The sequence below is a fragment of the Eulemur rufifrons genome, chromosome 29 (assembly GCF_041146395.1).
Source record: "Eulemur rufifrons isolate Redbay chromosome 29, OSU_ERuf_1, whole genome shotgun sequence".
Taxonomy (NCBI): Eukaryota; Metazoa; Chordata; class Mammalia; order Primates; family Lemuridae; genus Eulemur; species Eulemur rufifrons.
The window spans coordinates 46,945,728-46,963,658 of record NC_091011.1 but is presented as its reverse complement, the minus strand read 5'-3'; the positions used below and the strand labels follow the sequence as shown (position 1 = coordinate 46,963,658).

General features: G+C 33.8%; 1 protein-coding gene across 3 annotated transcripts in view; it reads left to right on the top strand.

The window, feature by feature from the left end:
• The window catches only part of ANKIB1 (ankyrin repeat and IBR domain containing 1), a 147,650-nt gene that overhangs the window by 77,306 nt on the left and 52,413 nt on the right, over positions 1-17,931 (top strand). For all 3 annotated transcript variants that reach the window (XM_069461713.1, XM_069461715.1, XM_069461714.1), the window contains 2 exons: positions 15,580-15,788; positions 17,304-17,392. In XM_069461713.1, coding sequence (XP_069317814.1) covers positions 15,580-15,788; positions 17,304-17,392 — 298 coding nt within the window. The remainder of the gene's footprint in view (positions 1-15,579; positions 15,789-17,303; positions 17,393-17,931) is intronic.

Genomic DNA, 17,931 nt, shown 5'->3' with positions numbered 1-17,931 from the left:
CCACATTTTATTAATCCACTCATGTATTGATGGGCACTTGGGTTGTTTCCACATCTTTGGAATTGTGAATTGTGCTGCTATAAACATTCGAGTGCAGATGTCTTTTTTATAGAATGTCTTTTGTTCTTTTGGGTAGATGCCCAATAATGGGATTGCTGGATCAAATGGTAGGTCTGCTTGTATCTGTTTAAGGTATCTCCATATTACTTTCCACAGAGGCTGCACTAGTTTGCAGTCCCACCAGCAGTGTATGAGTGTTCCTATCTCTCTTCATCCACACCAACATTTATTGTTTTGGGACTTTTTGATAAAGGCCATCCTCACTGGAGATAAGTGATATCTCGTTGTGGTTTTGATTTGCATTTCCCTGATGATTAGAGATTTTTTCATATGTTTTTGAGCATTTTTTCATATGTTTTTTGGCCATTCTTCTTTTGAAAAGGTTCTGTTCACGTCCTTTGCCCACTTTTTGATAGTGTTGTTTGATTTTTTCTTGCTGATTTTCCTGAGTTCTAAATAGATTCTAGTTATCAGCCCTTTATTGGATGTGTAGCATACGAAAATTTTTTCCCATTCTGTAGGCTGTCTGTTTGCTCTCGTGACAGTTTCTTTGGCTGTGCAGAAGCTTTTTAATTTGATCAGGTCCCATTTATTTATTTTTGTTGTTGCTGTGATTGCCTTTGGGGTCTTGTTCATAAATTCTTTGCCTAGGCCAATGTCTGTAAGAGTTTTTCCCACATTTTCTTCTAGAATTCTAATAGTTTCATACCTTAAGTTTAAGTCTGTTGTCCACCATGACTTGATTTTTGTGAGAGGTGAAAGGTATGGGTCCTATTTCAGTCTTCTACATGTGGCTATCTAGTTTTCCCAGCACCATTTATTGAATAAGGATTCTTTTCCCCAATGTATGTTTTTGTCTGCTTTGTCAAAGATTAGATGGCTATATGATGATGGTTTTTTTTTTTTTTTTTTTTTTGTTGTTGTTTGTTTTTTTTTGAGACAGAGTCTCACTCTGTTGCCCGGGCTAGAGTGAGTGCTGTGGCATCAGCCTAGCTCACAGCAACCTCAAACTCCTGGGCTTAAGCGATCCTACTGCCTCAGCCTCCCAAGTAGCTGGGACTACAGGCATGCGCCACCATGCCTGGCTAATTTTTTCTATATACATATTTTTAGTTGTCCAGATAATTTCTTTAGTAGAGATCGGGTCTCGCTCTTGCTCAGTCTGGTCTCGAACTCCTGACCTCGAGCGATCCACCCGCCTCGGCCTCCCAGAGTGCTAGGATTACAAGCGTGAGCCTCCGTGCCCGGCCTGAGGATGGTTTTATATCTGGATTCTCAGTTCTGTTTCACGGTCTGTGTCCCTGTTCTTGTGCCAAAACCAAGCTGATTTAATAACCACAGCCTTGTAGCATAGTTTGAAGTCTGGTAAATTAATACCTCCCATTTTGTTCTTATTGCCTAATATTGCTTTTGCTAAACGGGGTCTTCTCTGGTTCCATGCAAAGCGTAAAATTATTTTTTCTATATCTGTGAAAAATGATGTTGGTAATTTAATAGGAATTGCATTGAATCTGTTGATCTTTATTATTTCTTCTACAAATTTTGGGTTTGGTTTGCTCTTGTTTTTCTAGCTCTTTGAGATGTATCTTTTCTCCTTTTTAATGTAAGCACTTACTGCTGTAAACTTTCCTCTTATTACTACTTTTGCTGTATCTCATAGGTTTTGATATGTTGTATTTTCATTTTCATTTGTTTCTAGAAATTTGTTAATTTCCTTTTTAATCTCTCCATTGCCCCATTGGTCACTCAGGAGCATATTGTTTAATTTCCATGTGTTTGTATATTTTCCAGTGTTCTTGTTATTGATTGCTAGTTTTATTCCATTGTGGTCAGAGAAAATACTTGGTATGATCTCAGTTTTTCTGAATTTTTTAAGACTTGTTTTGTGGCCTAAAATATGGTCTATCCTTGAGAATAATCCATGAGCTGAGGAGAAGAATATGTATTCTGCAGCTATTAGATGAAACGTCTGTAAATATCTATTCTGTTAGGTCCATTTAGACTGTAGTACAGATTAAATCCAATGTTTCTTGGTTGATTTTCTGTCTGAATGATCTAATACCGAAAGTGGAGTGCTGAGATCTCCAAAGGTTATTGTACTGGGATCTATCTATCTCTTTAGCTCTGATAATATTTGCTTCATATATGCATATATATACACACACATATGTTTATATAAACATATATATTGATATATATTTAGAACTGTTATATCTTCCTGCTGAATTGACCCCTTTGTCTTTATATAATGACCTTCTGTATATCTTTTTACAGTTTTTATCTTGAAATCTATTTTATGTGATAGAAGTATAGCTACTCGTGTTCTTTTTTGGTTTCCACTTGCATGGAATATCTTTTTCCATCTCTCTATTTTCATCCTATGTGTGTCTTTTTAGGTGAAGTGTGTTTCTTGCAGACAGCATATAGGTAGCTCTTGTTTTTTTTATCCACTCAGCCACTCTATCTTTTTCCCTTTCCTTTCCTCGAGTGGAAGAAGATTCCCTGAGCCGCACTGCCTGTAGTGGGGGTGGGGGGGTACAGACACAGGCACTGGCTTGGCTGCTACTGCTGGTGTCTCACTGGGTGATGTGTACCCCATGTTCACTGGATCCAACTCAGCACAGCCAAAGGAATTGCCCAAGGACTGCAGCTTTTGTGGGCAACATGAATTCTACCCTGTATCAGGGAAGCCCTGGATTTCAGTGCAAAGTCCCACAATCACTTCATTCTCCATCCCCCGAGCACACAGATTCTCTCTCCACTGGGCGTGTTTGCACAGCACTGCCAAGGGATGGGGGAGAGGTTGCATAGGCAATGCAAGACTGTTTTTTCTGCCCTCTTCAGTGCCTCTTTTTTTGGTATAATGTAAAACCAGGTAATATGATATTCACCTGATTTTTGTTTCTTCTGAAAGTGCTTGTTTGCATGGATAGTTTTTGAATTTGTTGTCCATGTAGAGGGACAATTGCTGCAGGTTTCTATTGGGCCATCTTACTCCGCACTCTCTCCTCTTTATTTACTTCTATATTAACCTTGGAGCTCCTTGAGGGCAGTTTTTAATGTTTTTTTGTTCCTACAATACCTAACAAATAAATATTAATCCCTCAGAAAATAGTTATTGAATGGATAATATACCTGAAATTTTATTTTTATATTGTTTGAAAATCTACCTTTTTGTTAAAAAATTACATTTCCTTATTGTCACCTTTGTAAACTTTGAAGCATATTCTATGGAAAAAATTTTATACCTAGGTCAAAAAATTAAATTTAGTAATTCTGAATATCTTTTAAAATCATATGACAAAATATTTTCTTTTTAGCCAGTAATAATAACACTTAAGAGTCATAATATAAAAACTTGTACAGAAACACAAAATACCTTAAATTGTATTTTTTTTAGGGTAAGGTTCATAAGATACTCTTTAAATGTAGAGTATGCATTACATACGATGTAGAGCTGGCAGAATAGTAGAAGCTATTCATTTTTGGGGACCTGTGGTATCACAGTTGTACTGGTTAGAGTAGGCTGGCTGCTGAAACAAAAGTATAGGCTTAAACACAATAAACATTGCTTACTCATGTAATAATACAGAGCATTTCCATTTAGATTAGGTGGAATGAGGTCTCAGTTCCACACAGTCATTCAGGGATCCCGACTGACTGACAGCCATCTGAAACAATGTAGCTTCTTCCTTCGTTGCCCTGGGGATTATCTCTATTCCAGTCAACCAGTCAGAAAGGGAAAAGAGCATGGAAGAATATGTGTGGGAAGTTCTATGAGCCAGTCCTGGAAGTGGCATACATCACTCCTACACATATGCCATTGGCCAGAATTCAGTCACGTGACCACACAAATTGCAAACAACAGTTGTTCACCATAGCATTTCTCTGTACAGGTAGACATCTCTGCTATAGCTATCCGTCTCAGCCAGATAATATAATGTATCGTAACTTGGAAGTTACAACAGAATAGTTACAATAGAATCTAAGTCTACCTTTACCAGTAATTTCACTATAATTAGAAACATTGTCATCCCTATTTTTTTACACATTGTATCAGTAAGTATTATTCAATGATCAACTCCATTTTTACTCCATTGATACTTCCCTAAGTTACTTCTTTCACATAATAGGTATAAATTCTAATGAGGTGAAATCCACCTGAATTTTCCTACTTGGCATTTATCTGTTCTGTGATAGCTTTTTAATAACTTACTAAAGCATTCTATGTTTCATCCCTCTATTAAGGCATAAAATAGAGACTAATGCAAGTTTTCAAATGAGCATCTCTTCTATATTGTTTACATATTATCAGTAACATTTGATAATCAAGTAAGATTTACAGAGATAAATGATGTTGGTGAGTAAAATAGTGCACAGAGCTACAGTTTACTGTAATTGTTCTTAATGCAGGACAGGCTCCTTTTTAGATTTATTAAACTGAACTATTTGGAAGATTTATAGATTGTATCCTTGGTAACATTCATTCAGCTTTACACAGGAAAATAGATTTGAGTATTATACCATCTGTTGTCAAATTTAGTCCCAAGGTAATGAAGTTGATCTAGATTAAGCAGAAAGCAGAAATATCTGGCAGTATATACTAAGTAGTAATTCAATTTTAAGGAGGACTATGTTAGAAATACAAAGGGCATCTCTATTTCCCCAGTAATAAAAGTAATTCATGTAATTGAATATTACCTAATGAGAAAATAAATGAAATTTACAAAATATGAGCCCAAAGCAAATTTGCTTGTGCTTAGAATAAATTTATATTGAAGCATTGTTTTTAACTCCTGTGGAGTTTCATTGTCTTCTATGGTCAATTAAACACTGGTATTCCATATCTTCTGTTCTCATTCTACTCCTTTCCTAGGAAATGTTATGTTCTCCTAAGGCTTTTGTAAGTATAGATTTCTCCCTCTGGACTAGACCTCTCTTCTGAACCTGATACCTCATACAGTATATAAATGCCTCTTTGAAAGCTCTTCTAATATATCTCAAGAGCACTTTAAACTCGTCATGTCTAAAACTACACTCATGCTCTTCCAAACGTACCTGGTTCTCTGGTATTCCCTTGCCCCATAGATAACAGTACCAGCTAACCAACTGGGTATTCAAGGTGGAAACCATGGACACTAGCTTTGACATTTCCCCTCCCATCCTATCATCACTGAATTGTTGATTTCACCTCCCAGATCTTAAATTTCTTTCTTTCTCTTAATTTCCACTGCCACTACCTAACCCTATTTGCTGTCATCACTTGCTTAGACTATGCGATAGCCTGCTATCTGGTCTACTTTCCTTCCATCCTTGCCCTGTCCAATTCGTTTGTATGTTGAAAAGAGTAATCTTTCATATCTAATTATGACAACCTGTGCTTGCTCTCCTTAATCTCTACTTTTCATTGACTTCCTATCATTCCTAAGCTGAACATAGAAGTATTTATGAGAAGTCCTGTGTGTCCAATCCCCTGCCTGTCTCTCCATCCTCATCTCACACAGTATTTCCCCTCTGGTCTCGATGCTCCAGCTACATTGGCTTTTTGAATTTCACAGAGATGCCATCTTCCCTCCTGCCAAAGGCCTTTGAACATTCTGTGTTCCATCTGTCTAACATGTCTTTTCCTCCCTCTTTCCCCTAGTTAACTCCCACTTATCCTGTAGATGTTCACTTCATGCCATATCCCCAGGGTTGTCCGCTCTGACCTCTCTGACTGGGACTTTCTACCTCTCCTTCATGGAGCTTCTGACAGTGGTGATTTTTTTTGTTGTTGTTTATATGTTTATTTTACTAATGTCTTTCTCCTTGCTAGACTGTAAGTTCCATGAAGACAAGAATTGTGTCCGGTTTTTCCTATAATTGTATTCCCACTGTCTGACATAGTGCATAGGACATAAAAAAGCATTAAGTAAATATTTTCTAAGGAGACTGATGTGATAGAATCAAACAGAAATTGTGCTGAACAGTATTTGTAGTAGAGTAGATAAGATGAAAATTTAGCATATTTAATATCTGTGTATATAAATTACATAGTTGGTTTTTTCCTTTATTAAAAAATGACATAATAGAAATTTTGGAAAAGTAATCATACTATCCTAAGAAAATTATTTTTATTTTGTATGCCTCATACTTTTGATAGTATGTGGCACATTTTTATATAATATCAATTTATTTTTATTAGAATTTCTTCACATGGCATCCTAAACATTTTCAACAGCAGTTATAATTACAACTTTTAATGATTATATATGAGGAAATTGTTGTGTAGTGTGCTTAGCTAAAGTAAGTCTGGGAGATGGCACTTACTCTTGGATTAGTTTGTAATTACTTTATTCCAAAGATAAATTTTTAAGAGGTAATAATACTTACCTCTATTATTATTGAATTCTTTCTGTGTTGTAGACCCTATACTAAATACCTTACAAACATTGAGAGTTGAAAGGTGTGGTATATGTATACCATGGAATATTACTCAGCTATAAGAAATAACGAAGATGCGACATCTCTATGGTTCTCCTGGAGAGAGTTGGAACCCATTATATTAAGTGAAGTATCCCAAGAGTGGAAAAACAAGCATCACATGTACTCACCAGAAAATTGGTTTCCCTGATCATCACCTAAATACACATCTGGGAACGATACCAATCGGATATCAGACTGAGGTGGGGGGTGGGGGAGGGGATGGGTGTATGCCTACACAATGAGTGCATTGCGCACAGTTTGGGGAATGGTCACACTTGAAGGTGCTGACTCGGGAAGGGGGGGTGGGGAGGAGGGGATGGACATATACCTACATGATGGGTGCAACGCGCACTGTCTGGGGAACGGACACGCCTGGAGCTTTGACTTGGGGGGACAGGCGGTACATGGGCAACGTATGTAACCTGAAATTCTGTATCCCCCATAATAAGATGAAATAATAAAAAAAAAAAAAAGTGGGTATAATTATCCTGGATTTTACTCAAGTCCATATAGTTAAATAAGTAACACATCTGGAGTTTGGACTCAAGACTGCCTGATTCCAAAGGATGATCTTTGTACTATGCCCCATTGCTAACATTTTGAATAGCAGCAGTGAGGAAGTTTGAGGAACTGTGTGGGAAGTGTAGTATACTGTCAGATTATAGAAAACGATCTAACAAAAAGAATGTTTTCTACTGTAGTCATGAAGAAATATTTTTTGACAATAATAATTTTCAAATAGTAAAGTAAGTTAATAGGAGGAAAAATAAAAATGAACTTTCTTGTAGTTAGTTTTAAACTAAAAATTGGTCTAATGATTTTTATACAATTCTAAAAGTAGTATGTCATCTATGTGACAAGCAATTCTGTAGGACACAGGGAAGTTAACATTGTTTTTAACAATGGTAGAATCAATCTACATATGCCATTCTGTAATATGCTTTTATGCTTTTTAAAGTAAATATTCGATATAATGCTTTCGATATCAATAAATATTTGGCTACATAATCTTCCAATTATATAAGCATACAGTGCTCTGTTATTGATTAGTTGTACCATTTTTTTCTTGTTGCTATTGTAAATAATGCTGAGATTAACGTCTTTGTGCATCCATCCATTTATTTACTTAGGATAAATTCTTGGCAGTGAAATTATAAACTCAAACAATATGCTTTTAATTAAAACTCTGCATTTCTTAATTATAAGTGAGATGTCTAATATATTTTCATGTTTACTGGATACTTATATTTCTTTTTGTGATTTTTCATTCATATCTTTTTTACTGTTTTTTCTATTGAGGCCAAAAATTTATATGGTCTATTTTTTTTTATCATTCACTTAAAAATATTTTAACATTTCCCTTTCTCCATTGTTTCATCTGTTATTTAGAATGATATAGACTAAATTGCAAATATTTGAGATTTTTCTGGATGTCTTTTTATTTTCACTTCAATTTTAATAGTTTTCAGTCTTTTGAAATTTGTTGAGACTTATTTAATGGCCTGGCATATGTTCAGTGTAGTGTTCTATAAATGCAAATTAAGGTCCATGGTGTTGTTTAAATTGTCAGTGTCTTTACTAATAAAAGTTAAAGGCTAGTTCTATCAGTTCGTGAGAAAGGGATGTTAAAATTTCCATTTAGGAATGTGGATTTGTGTATGTTTCCTCCTTAATGCTGTTAACTGTTAACTTGTTTAATGTATTTAGAAACTCTGATATTAGGCTCACACACATTTATGATTACATCTTTCCCTTTTCTCGTCATGAAATGGCCCTTTTTCTCTTTTTTACTATTATTTTTCTTTATCTCATATTAATAGAGCATTTCAGCTTTCTTATGCTGTTTTCATGTCTTATGGGTAGCATATAGTTGAGTCTTGCTTTCTTCATCCGTTCTAATACTCTCTACCTTTCCGTTGGACTATTTAGTCTACTTACATTTAATGTGAATATTGCTGTCGTTGGATTTAGGTCTTCCATTTCACTGTTTTGTTTTTTCTTTTTTGTCTCTTTTGGTTTTTGTTCCTCTGTTTCTCCTTCCCTGCTCTCTTTTGAATTAATTGAATAATTTTAGAATTTGATTTTAATTGTCTGTTGGGCTTTTAGCTGTTCCACTTTGCTTTTTTAAAAAAAAATGCTTGCTCTCTGGACTACTTTATACATACTCTTGTCTTTTTACATTCTACTTAGAATTAATATAATACCACTTCACATAAAATGTAAGCATCTTGCAACTATATATGAGGCCATCACCCCATTCTTGATGCTATAGCTATCATATTATGTATCTTATAAATTTCATAATACAATGTAAAAATAATTTTTTTTTTTTTTTTTTTTTTGAGACAGAGTCTCACTTTGTTGCCTGGGCTAGAGTGAGTGCCGTGGAGTCAGCCTAGCTCACAGCAACCTCAAACTCCTGGGCTTAAGCGATCCTACTGCCTCGGCCTCCCAAGTAGCTGGGACTACAGGCATGCACCACCGTGCCCAGCTAATTTTTTCTATATATATTTTTAGTTGGCCAGATAATTTCTTTCTATTTTTAGTAGAGATGGGGTCTCGCTCTTGCTCAGGCTGGTCTTGAACTCCTGACCTTGAACAATCCACCTGCTTCGACCTCCCAAAGTGCTAGGATTACAGGCGTGAGCCACCGCGCCTGGCCTGAAAATAATTTTTTAAAGCAAAAAAAGAATTTTTGCTTTAAGCAGCCATATGTATTTTAAATAAACTAGTCCATCTTTTTTTCTGTATTCCTCAGTTTGGGTCCTTTCTGTTGATCTATCTCCAAGTTCGTCACAGTTTCCCTCTCATCTATTTTTCATCTCTAACCTGTTCTTAAGCCAATTCAGTGAATTTTTTTTTTTTTTTTCAGATAGTGTGTTTTTCAGTTCTGGAGTTTCCACTTGGTTCTTTTTTTATAGTTTCAATTTCTTTACTGAATTTTCCTTCTTTTTGTTCTTGACACACTATTTTCCTTCACGTCCTTGATCATAAAGTTATTTAAATACATGATGGTTACTAATTCCAACATATCATCTTGGACTTGGTCTCCACTGTTGCATTTTCTTACATTGTCCTGGTTTTCTGTACATCTAGTAATTTGGAATTGTATCTTAGATATTTAGAATAAGATACATTGTTATAGGCATATTAGGCATCAGTTAGAGATTTGGAGTGTTTGCATCCAGAATCTGGGTTTCTGCTCTGTGGATCTCTCTTTTCTAGAATACCCTCTGTCATTTTTCAGATTTTTCAAGCTAGTAAAATTTCCAGCTTCTATCCTAGTGCCAAATAAGGTCTGCCCACAGGCAAAAACTTGTAGAAACAGAGACTCATATACTGCTTTTTTCATTTTGCCAAGTGTCAACTCCTCTCCAATTTCTGCCTGCTTTTGATAGCTCTCTAGTGTCTTCACATAGTTGTAATTTGTATTTTGTTCAACATTTATAGCTATTATCTGTAGGACAAGTGGTCTGATAAGAGCTACTTCACCATTACCAGAAGTGGAACTCCATTATATTCAACAAATCCTTCGTGGTTTTCTTAAGATTACTAGGAGGGCAATCATATCATTTGTAAATAATGGTAATTCTGACACCAGCTTTTTCTTATCGTATATTTGGTTTAATTATATTGGATAGCACTTCTATGTAACATTCATTATTAGTGATGCTTATTTTCTTGGCTTAAGGAGAAATTCATTCATTCGGTCACCAGCTTGTTCCTTAATTGTGTACCAAGCAGTAAACTTTGAGAAATCCAAATGGAGAAATTGTCTAGAGCCCAGAATCATTTGGGCAGGAAATAGTTGCTTGTAATGCATCAGTGAATAGATAATTGAAATCTTGAGAATGACTCTAGTGTTTTAAATTAAGAAATAGGCTATTGGTTTGAAACAGTCTGTTTATCATGTTAAAGAAGTATCTTTTTCTTGTTATTTAAAAGCTCTTTTTTTATTTTAAATTCAGGAGTAATTTTTCAGGTTGTCTCATTTTTTCCAAGTCTTTAAAAAAAATGATAATACTGATTTTTCTCCTTTGATACATTAGTATTGTAAATTATCTTTCCCAATACTCAACTGTCCTTACATTCCAATAATAAGGCATGCTTGGTCTTGGGGGTATATGTCAGGCTATATTTGGTTTCCTAATATTTTTGTTAGATTTTGACATTATAATGCAGTAAGTGCATTATAATGCAGTAACCAACATTAACTGACTTTCAGGAGTTTCTTTGTCGCATAGACTGACTGCTTATGGCTAGAAGGATCCCTTTCATCAGTAATGGACCATTACTGATAAAACATGAGTAAAAAAATAATATTTCTTGAAACCTTAAGTGGGATACTTTGGAAGGCCTTGATAAAGGCAAGTTAGTTTTAAAATTGCTTTGATATTATGTATGAGTGAAACAACAAATCAAAAAGAAGGAGGAGATCATAAAAATCAAGGGCTCTACGTTCAGATTGCTATTTAAGTGTCTTTTAAACCTGACTCTAAAGAAATAATGAGAAATTGTAGACAATCTTTTTTGGTTGTACTTTAGGCAAGAAACAGGAAATAGAAGCAGAATGCTAGAGAAAAGGCCTTTGTCTTACAAAAAAAGGATTAGTAATTAATGTAAAAGTTTTATTAAATGTTTAAGGTATGCATACATAATTATTTTTATAAGTCTACATTTTATAATTCTGCATTCTACATGACCAACTATGTATACTGATAATGTCAAATAAGACTTGTTTTATAAATGAAGTGTTGGGTTTTGGCATTGCAGGTTTTTATAATAGCTTTTTAAAAATATCTAAGAATCCTTTTTTCATTCTTTATGCTCATGAAAAGGCACAAGAATTCATTGCTACTTGAAAATTTAGAAAAACTTGCTTATGAAACCATATGAGCCCTGTACTTTTTAAAGAAATAATTACTATATTCTTCAGTTTCCTCCATGGTTATTATTCTACTTAGATTTGCTACCTTTTCATGAGTTCTTCAGTTTTAGCCATTTAAAGTTTCCTAGAATACTATCTACTTCATCAAGATTTTAATAATATTGGCATACAGTTTTATTTCCACTTGTTCATTCAACAGATATTTATTGAAAGTATACTTTGAAGTAGGCTCTGGGCTGAGTAATAGAGATAAAAGAGATTGCTATATAGGTAGCAGCTCTGCACTGATATAAGTTTACAGTTTGATAAACATTGAATTTCTTACAATTCTTTTAATTTTCTCTCTACATATTGCTGTATCTCATTTTCAGTTGAAAAGTGTATATCTGAGTTTTCCTTAACTACACTAGTTATTGGCTTAGCTTTTTTCATTTTTCAATTCACAGATTTTATCTTTTTTTCCTATAGATTATAGGTTGTCTATCATTTTTTCTATTTCCCAACATATAGTTTCTACTTTTACCTTTATCAGCATCTTCCACTTTCCTTGGGTTTGATTTGTTGTGGATTTTTTTTTCCTTTTTACAATGAGGGTTTAATTACATGTATTATCTTAATAATCAGAAAAATTATGGGTTTCTTAATAAATGTTCTTTTTTACTTTTGCTTTGAAGTATTTCTTCACCATTGGTCTTAAAGAACATCACTCTGGGTCTCAAATGGGAACATTCATTTTATTTTGCCACTGAATTTTTTTAATTAAGACTTTTTTGTCCCAAGAAATCTTTTGGGCTAATCTTGATTCTCTCTAACGTTCTTACTGATTTTTTGTTTGTTTAGTTTATCATCTACCTCCTTGATGAGTTCTGTGTTTTACTGGATAACAGTTCTGTTTGGTTTTCTTCTTGTTATTTTTCTTTGTCAGGGCAACGCCCTCTCTACAGCTGTCTCCTTGTACTCTGAGCCCAACCTCAGGTCTAAACAAGAGGGCTATGCCTACCTATTCAGCTCCTCCTCAGTTTCTTGGGAGTCAGAGAGATCGGGTGCCCTCCTTCGGTTCCAATGAAGAGAACTAGCCTTACCAGAAAATGGAACATACTAAATGCCACTGTAATTCAGTCAATATGGCACTTGCACATATTAAAACAACTAGACCATTGAAACAGAATACCGAATCCAATACTTGGGAATTTAATTTACAGTAAAGATGATATTCTACCCTTCAGTTCAATATTCTAATATTCTATTCCTATTCAGTAGGAAAAGGATAGATGATTTAATAAATGGTGCTAATATGACTGTCTAATTATTATAAATCAAGTTGGAATACAAAAAGAAAAGGAAAAAATTATATCAACAGGATGAGTAATATAAAATTAATCAACCAATTTTAGGAGAAGGTCTGGGAGACTTACATGTAAGTCTAAGGACAGAGGAAAACCTCTGAGTTTCTAAGACAAAACAATAAGAAGCTGAAGAAAAGATAGGCATATTAAAGTATATTGAATTTTAAAAAATTTTTTTATAGTTTTTAAGTTATGTTTTTAGTATGTTTTTAGTCAACATAGTAATAATTTGTAAATAAAAAAGGAAAATCCAAATGAGGCATTTTATTAATAATTAAATGGTTTGCCATCATTTATGATTGCAATTTTTATTTAACTGGATTTCTTGAATTTACTAACCTATCTTCAGTAGAATAATTTAGACTTAAATTATGCCTCATTTTAACATAAAGCTCTTGTGTTGTTTTAAAATTTATTTTAGCCTATCATTCTTCAAAGGGCTAATGCCATCTCCTTTTTCTCACATTCTTCTTTAAACCTGCTAACCAAAACCTTATTCTAAGGGACAAAATAATATTATTAGTAAAGATTTTTTAACCTAAACTGATTGTTTGCTCCCTAGGCATAATTTATTTATTCCTTAACACTGTTTCTTAAGTTTCCAAAGTAAATTCATGCTCCCTCACCAAAATCCTCTAGCTATACTTGTATTATTAATAGAACTCCTGAGACTATGATCCACACATTTTGAGGTCACTAAGAGTAGTCTGATAAACTGAAATTTGCTAATAGCTAATGATAGCCATATTTATTGATACCCATCTGCCAGACACTATTTCAGTCATATTACATGTATTACTTCAATTAATTTTTATGAAACCTATAGGATAGATATTAATAATCCCCACTTAATAGATAAGAAACTGAGACATATGGAGATTAAGTAATTTACCTGTTATCCTCTTCTGAAATTGATGACATTTTGTGAAAATGGCCTTGACAGATTAATTTTGCCTGATGTAACTGTAAATCTCTATAGCTGTTAAAAAACAATAAAGGAAACCTTTATTTATCTTCATGTCAGTCAGTATCACATTTTTATTTTTATTTTTTTTGAGACAGAGTCTTGCTTTCTTGCCCCATTTTTAAATATCTGCACACTACTCAAGTTTTAAGGAACCATCAAGATATTGTATGATGCCAGCAAAACTAAAAGTAGTCAAGTTAAAAAATTATTTTTATGAGAAATCCCAAGGGGAGGAAACATTTATTCAGTACTCTCATCTCTACCAATCCTTCCATAAATGTCTATTCAAATAAAGGAATGTATTTTATAAAGGTTTGCATTAAGATGGCTTTCTACTGATAAAATTAGTGGGTTTGCCAAATTTTATGCCATACATTTTAGAAGCAGAAGTCATAGCTGTTTGCAAGAAATGTAAATGGCTATTTTATATATGCTTATAAATTTGTCATACAAGAAGAAAAGTTAGGTCTCTAGTGCAGTATTTGAATTATGCAGAATTTAGAGCAACAATCAGCAGTACCAAGAAAGTGAATTATTTCCTACAGGCCATGATCTTAATCAGTAAGTAATGACCTATTAGAATGCTGAGGTCCATTTAGCAATGTTTTCAGTAATACATTCGTATGCAGTTTTTTCAGTTGTTAGATTTTTCCTCTCCTTTGTAATTTGACTCCTATTTCCAATTTTATTTTCCATCTTCCCAAACCACAACAACCTATACTACAATTTTACAGAACTATTTAAGTCATTCTGTTACATGTCTGTGTCCCTGTACATGTCATTTCCTCAGCTGGAAATACACTCCCTTTATCTTCATTGTATGTCAAAGTCATACTTATCCTGTTACACCATCAAGTACATGGTTAATATGGTTGGTTGAATAAAGTCTTGTGTAGAAAAATTTCATAGTTGTTTGTATTTGAGGTATAAAATTTTATGTAATTGGCCCACAGTGAATAATTTACCCTTTAATACTCTTGAGAAATAGTATATGATAGTGGAAGGAACACAGGCTTTGGAATCACAGAAATTGTTTTCAAATTTCTGTGTGAGCTTGGGCAAGTTGCATAACTTCCCTGAGACTTGTTTTCTTCACCCAAATAATGATTGAAATGTTTGCTGGGAGAGATAAATGAAATAATGTGTGTAAACACTTAGCAAAATAATTGGATGTATTGTTATGAAAGGGTTAGGCTTTTAAGGCTCTGGACATTATAACAACATGTTTCACTTGGCTGTTTTAAAAGTGTTGACAGTAGGAAGATAATTGTTTTTAGTTCAACCTGGTTCAAGATCACTTAATACAGAATTTATACCTAATTCACTAAAATTTTATTTATAATCCTAATCCCTTCAGAAGTTTCTTCTGCCTTCAGGCTGTTTATCAACTGATTTTTAAGACCTGTTATTGGCATTTTGACATGTTTGTAGTGAACTACCGTAATCATTTTACAGATTGATACCAGTGAGGCCAATTGCAAAATTATATATTTTTCTTGAAAGAGACTAAATTAAACCCATGCCAACAAAAATTCAGTAATTTCCAAAAGTGATATGTAAGTCACCTATTTTGATTATTAGTAGAAATTACTGGGAATTTTGACTGTAGTGTTAGATATTAACATGGTCATTAGCTACAGTAGGTTATAAAAGAGCTTAGATTTTAAAATATTAATAAAAATGCCATACCCAGATTTTCATTTGCAGTTACTACTTTTGTATAAATACTTTTTTCCTTAGATGACCTCTATCTTTTCAATTTACCCTTACTGTTTCTATTGTTATTATGAAGCTTTTAAAACATTACCATATGTTCTGGTTTTTGAGAGATATCCATTCTGTTTTCCTTAAAGACTGGGACAGGGAGAAATTACTTGAAGCGTGGATGTCCAACCCAGAGAACTGCTGCCAACGATCAGGTGTTCAAATGCCAACTCCACCACCAAGCGGGTATAATGCCTGGGACACGCTCCCTTCTCCAAGAACTCCAAGGACTACACGCTCTTCTGTCACCTCTCCAGATGAAATCAGTTTATCTCCTGGAGATTTAGACACCAGTTTGGTATGGTTTTGTATTCACTGTATTTCTCATAGCTTTGTTTTTAATCTTTTAATTTTTAAATGACTTTAATATTAACTATGGAGCGTCTGGTTGTGTCCTTCTAATAAAATCCTATACCCTTCTTTAAGGATTCAGGTTTTTTTCAATTTGATAAATATTTATTATCGCAGAATATTTTTGTGATCTCTGAACTACAGATTGAAAAATGAAAGGTTTTCTTTTCTCATTGCAAAACAAAACTTAAAAGAGTTTGGGAAAAACATCAACTATATTTTCACTTAAAAATGCCAGTTGCTTAAAGTTTTAAATACAATATATTGAAATATTAAAAGTTGAGTTTGTGATAGTCACTTTAGACCAAAAATAGAATATTTTTAATAATTTTTTGTAAGCCACTAATTTTTAAACATTTACAGTTTGTAATAATTATGTATTTGTTGCCAGTAAAGGTTCTGGAGTTTGTCATCTAGCTGCACTTCCATAATAAATGTTTCCTTTTTATTAAGAAACAGTACTAGGCCGGGCGCAGTGGCTCACGCCTGTAATCCTAGCACTATGAGAGGCTGAGGCAGGTGGATTGTTTGAGCTCAGGAGTTCGAAACCAGCCTGAGCAAGAGTGAGACCCCCGTCTCTACTAAAAAAATAGAAAGAAATTAGCTGTACAAGTTAAAATATATAGAAGAAATTAGCCGGACATGGTGGCGCATGCCTGTAGTGCCAGCTACTTGGAAGGCTGAGGCAGGAGGATCACCTGAGCCCAGGAGTTTGAGGTTGCTGTGAGCTAGGCTGATGCCATGGCACTCTACCCCAGGCAACAGAGTGAGATTCTGTCTCAAAAAAAAAAGAAACAATACTACCTTTGTCTGCATTTTTAATTGGTATACCATTGGTGTGCTATTATAGGAAATTTCTTGAGTGACTTCTTATTTTGAAACCTTTTTGGAAAACAGAATCCTACCTCTATATTGCATCCATAACATTATAAAGTTTGCTTTTATTAAGTCATTGTTTAGAAGATAACACAGTTTTATAGCAAGGTTCCCTAGGTAGAAAGCCTACTTTGGGTATCCTGAGTTGCTGTATTAAAAACAAAAATTTACTCTGTTTTTATAGATTTTGAAGAGTAAGTATAGGGTGAAGGACGTGACACTGAAGTGGTTATTTTGCAACATGCAATTTGAGCTTGACCTGAATAGATTGTAATAATTTGTTTCTTGTACTACCTTTTCTAACTGCACAGTTGATGGTTAATACATAAATTTGGAATTTAAGAGTTTGACTTTTACATTAGAATGTTTAAATCTCAAAATAGTTTATAATGAGGTAGTCAGGGTATTTGTTATTCAACCAAAGGCACACTAACTTCAACTGTCCATAAAACTTTGAAACACTTAACTTTTAAAATTTATAATTACTGTTACTAGTATTTTTGCCTTTAAACTAATGAATAAAATGAATGTATTGTTCTCTCTTCAAAGTATAACTCTGTAAATCTTTGTTCTTCTTCATCTTCAGTGTGACATTTGTATGTGCAGTATTTCTATATTTGAAGATCCAGTGGATATGCCCTGTGGACATGACTTTTGTAGAGGATGTTGGGAGTCGTGAGTATATGAGCAGTTTAGCATCTCTTACTGCATGTTAACACTCTGATTTGGTAATAAAATTGTTTGCTTTCAGTATTTAATGATATGGATTATTTATATTGGTTTCTGGGTTATGCTGAAATGTATTGCACTTTACTACTAAGGAAGAATATTTTTGTGTTGCTTATTTTGACATCTTCCCAGCTACTTAAATTAATGCTATTTAACTTAATGTAAGGTACTTTGGGGAACAGAGCAGGTATATATATATAAAAATAATTTTTCTTAGTATTTTAATTTATATTAAAATAATCTAATGTAAATTTCAAGTTTATACCTAAATATCAAGACTCAGTTTCTATCTTCTATCCCAGAGATTTTAAGCATTTGTTTTTGTGCTGTCTCTGCATTTTTATGAGAAGCAAATAGCCTTGAAAATCTGTAAGAATGTGAATGTTTAAAATTTCTTTTTAGTGAACGTAAAGTTAAATGTCTCTGCTAGACATGGTTGGGTATATATTACAAGTGGAAAATTTGCTTTGCTTCTCATGTTTATG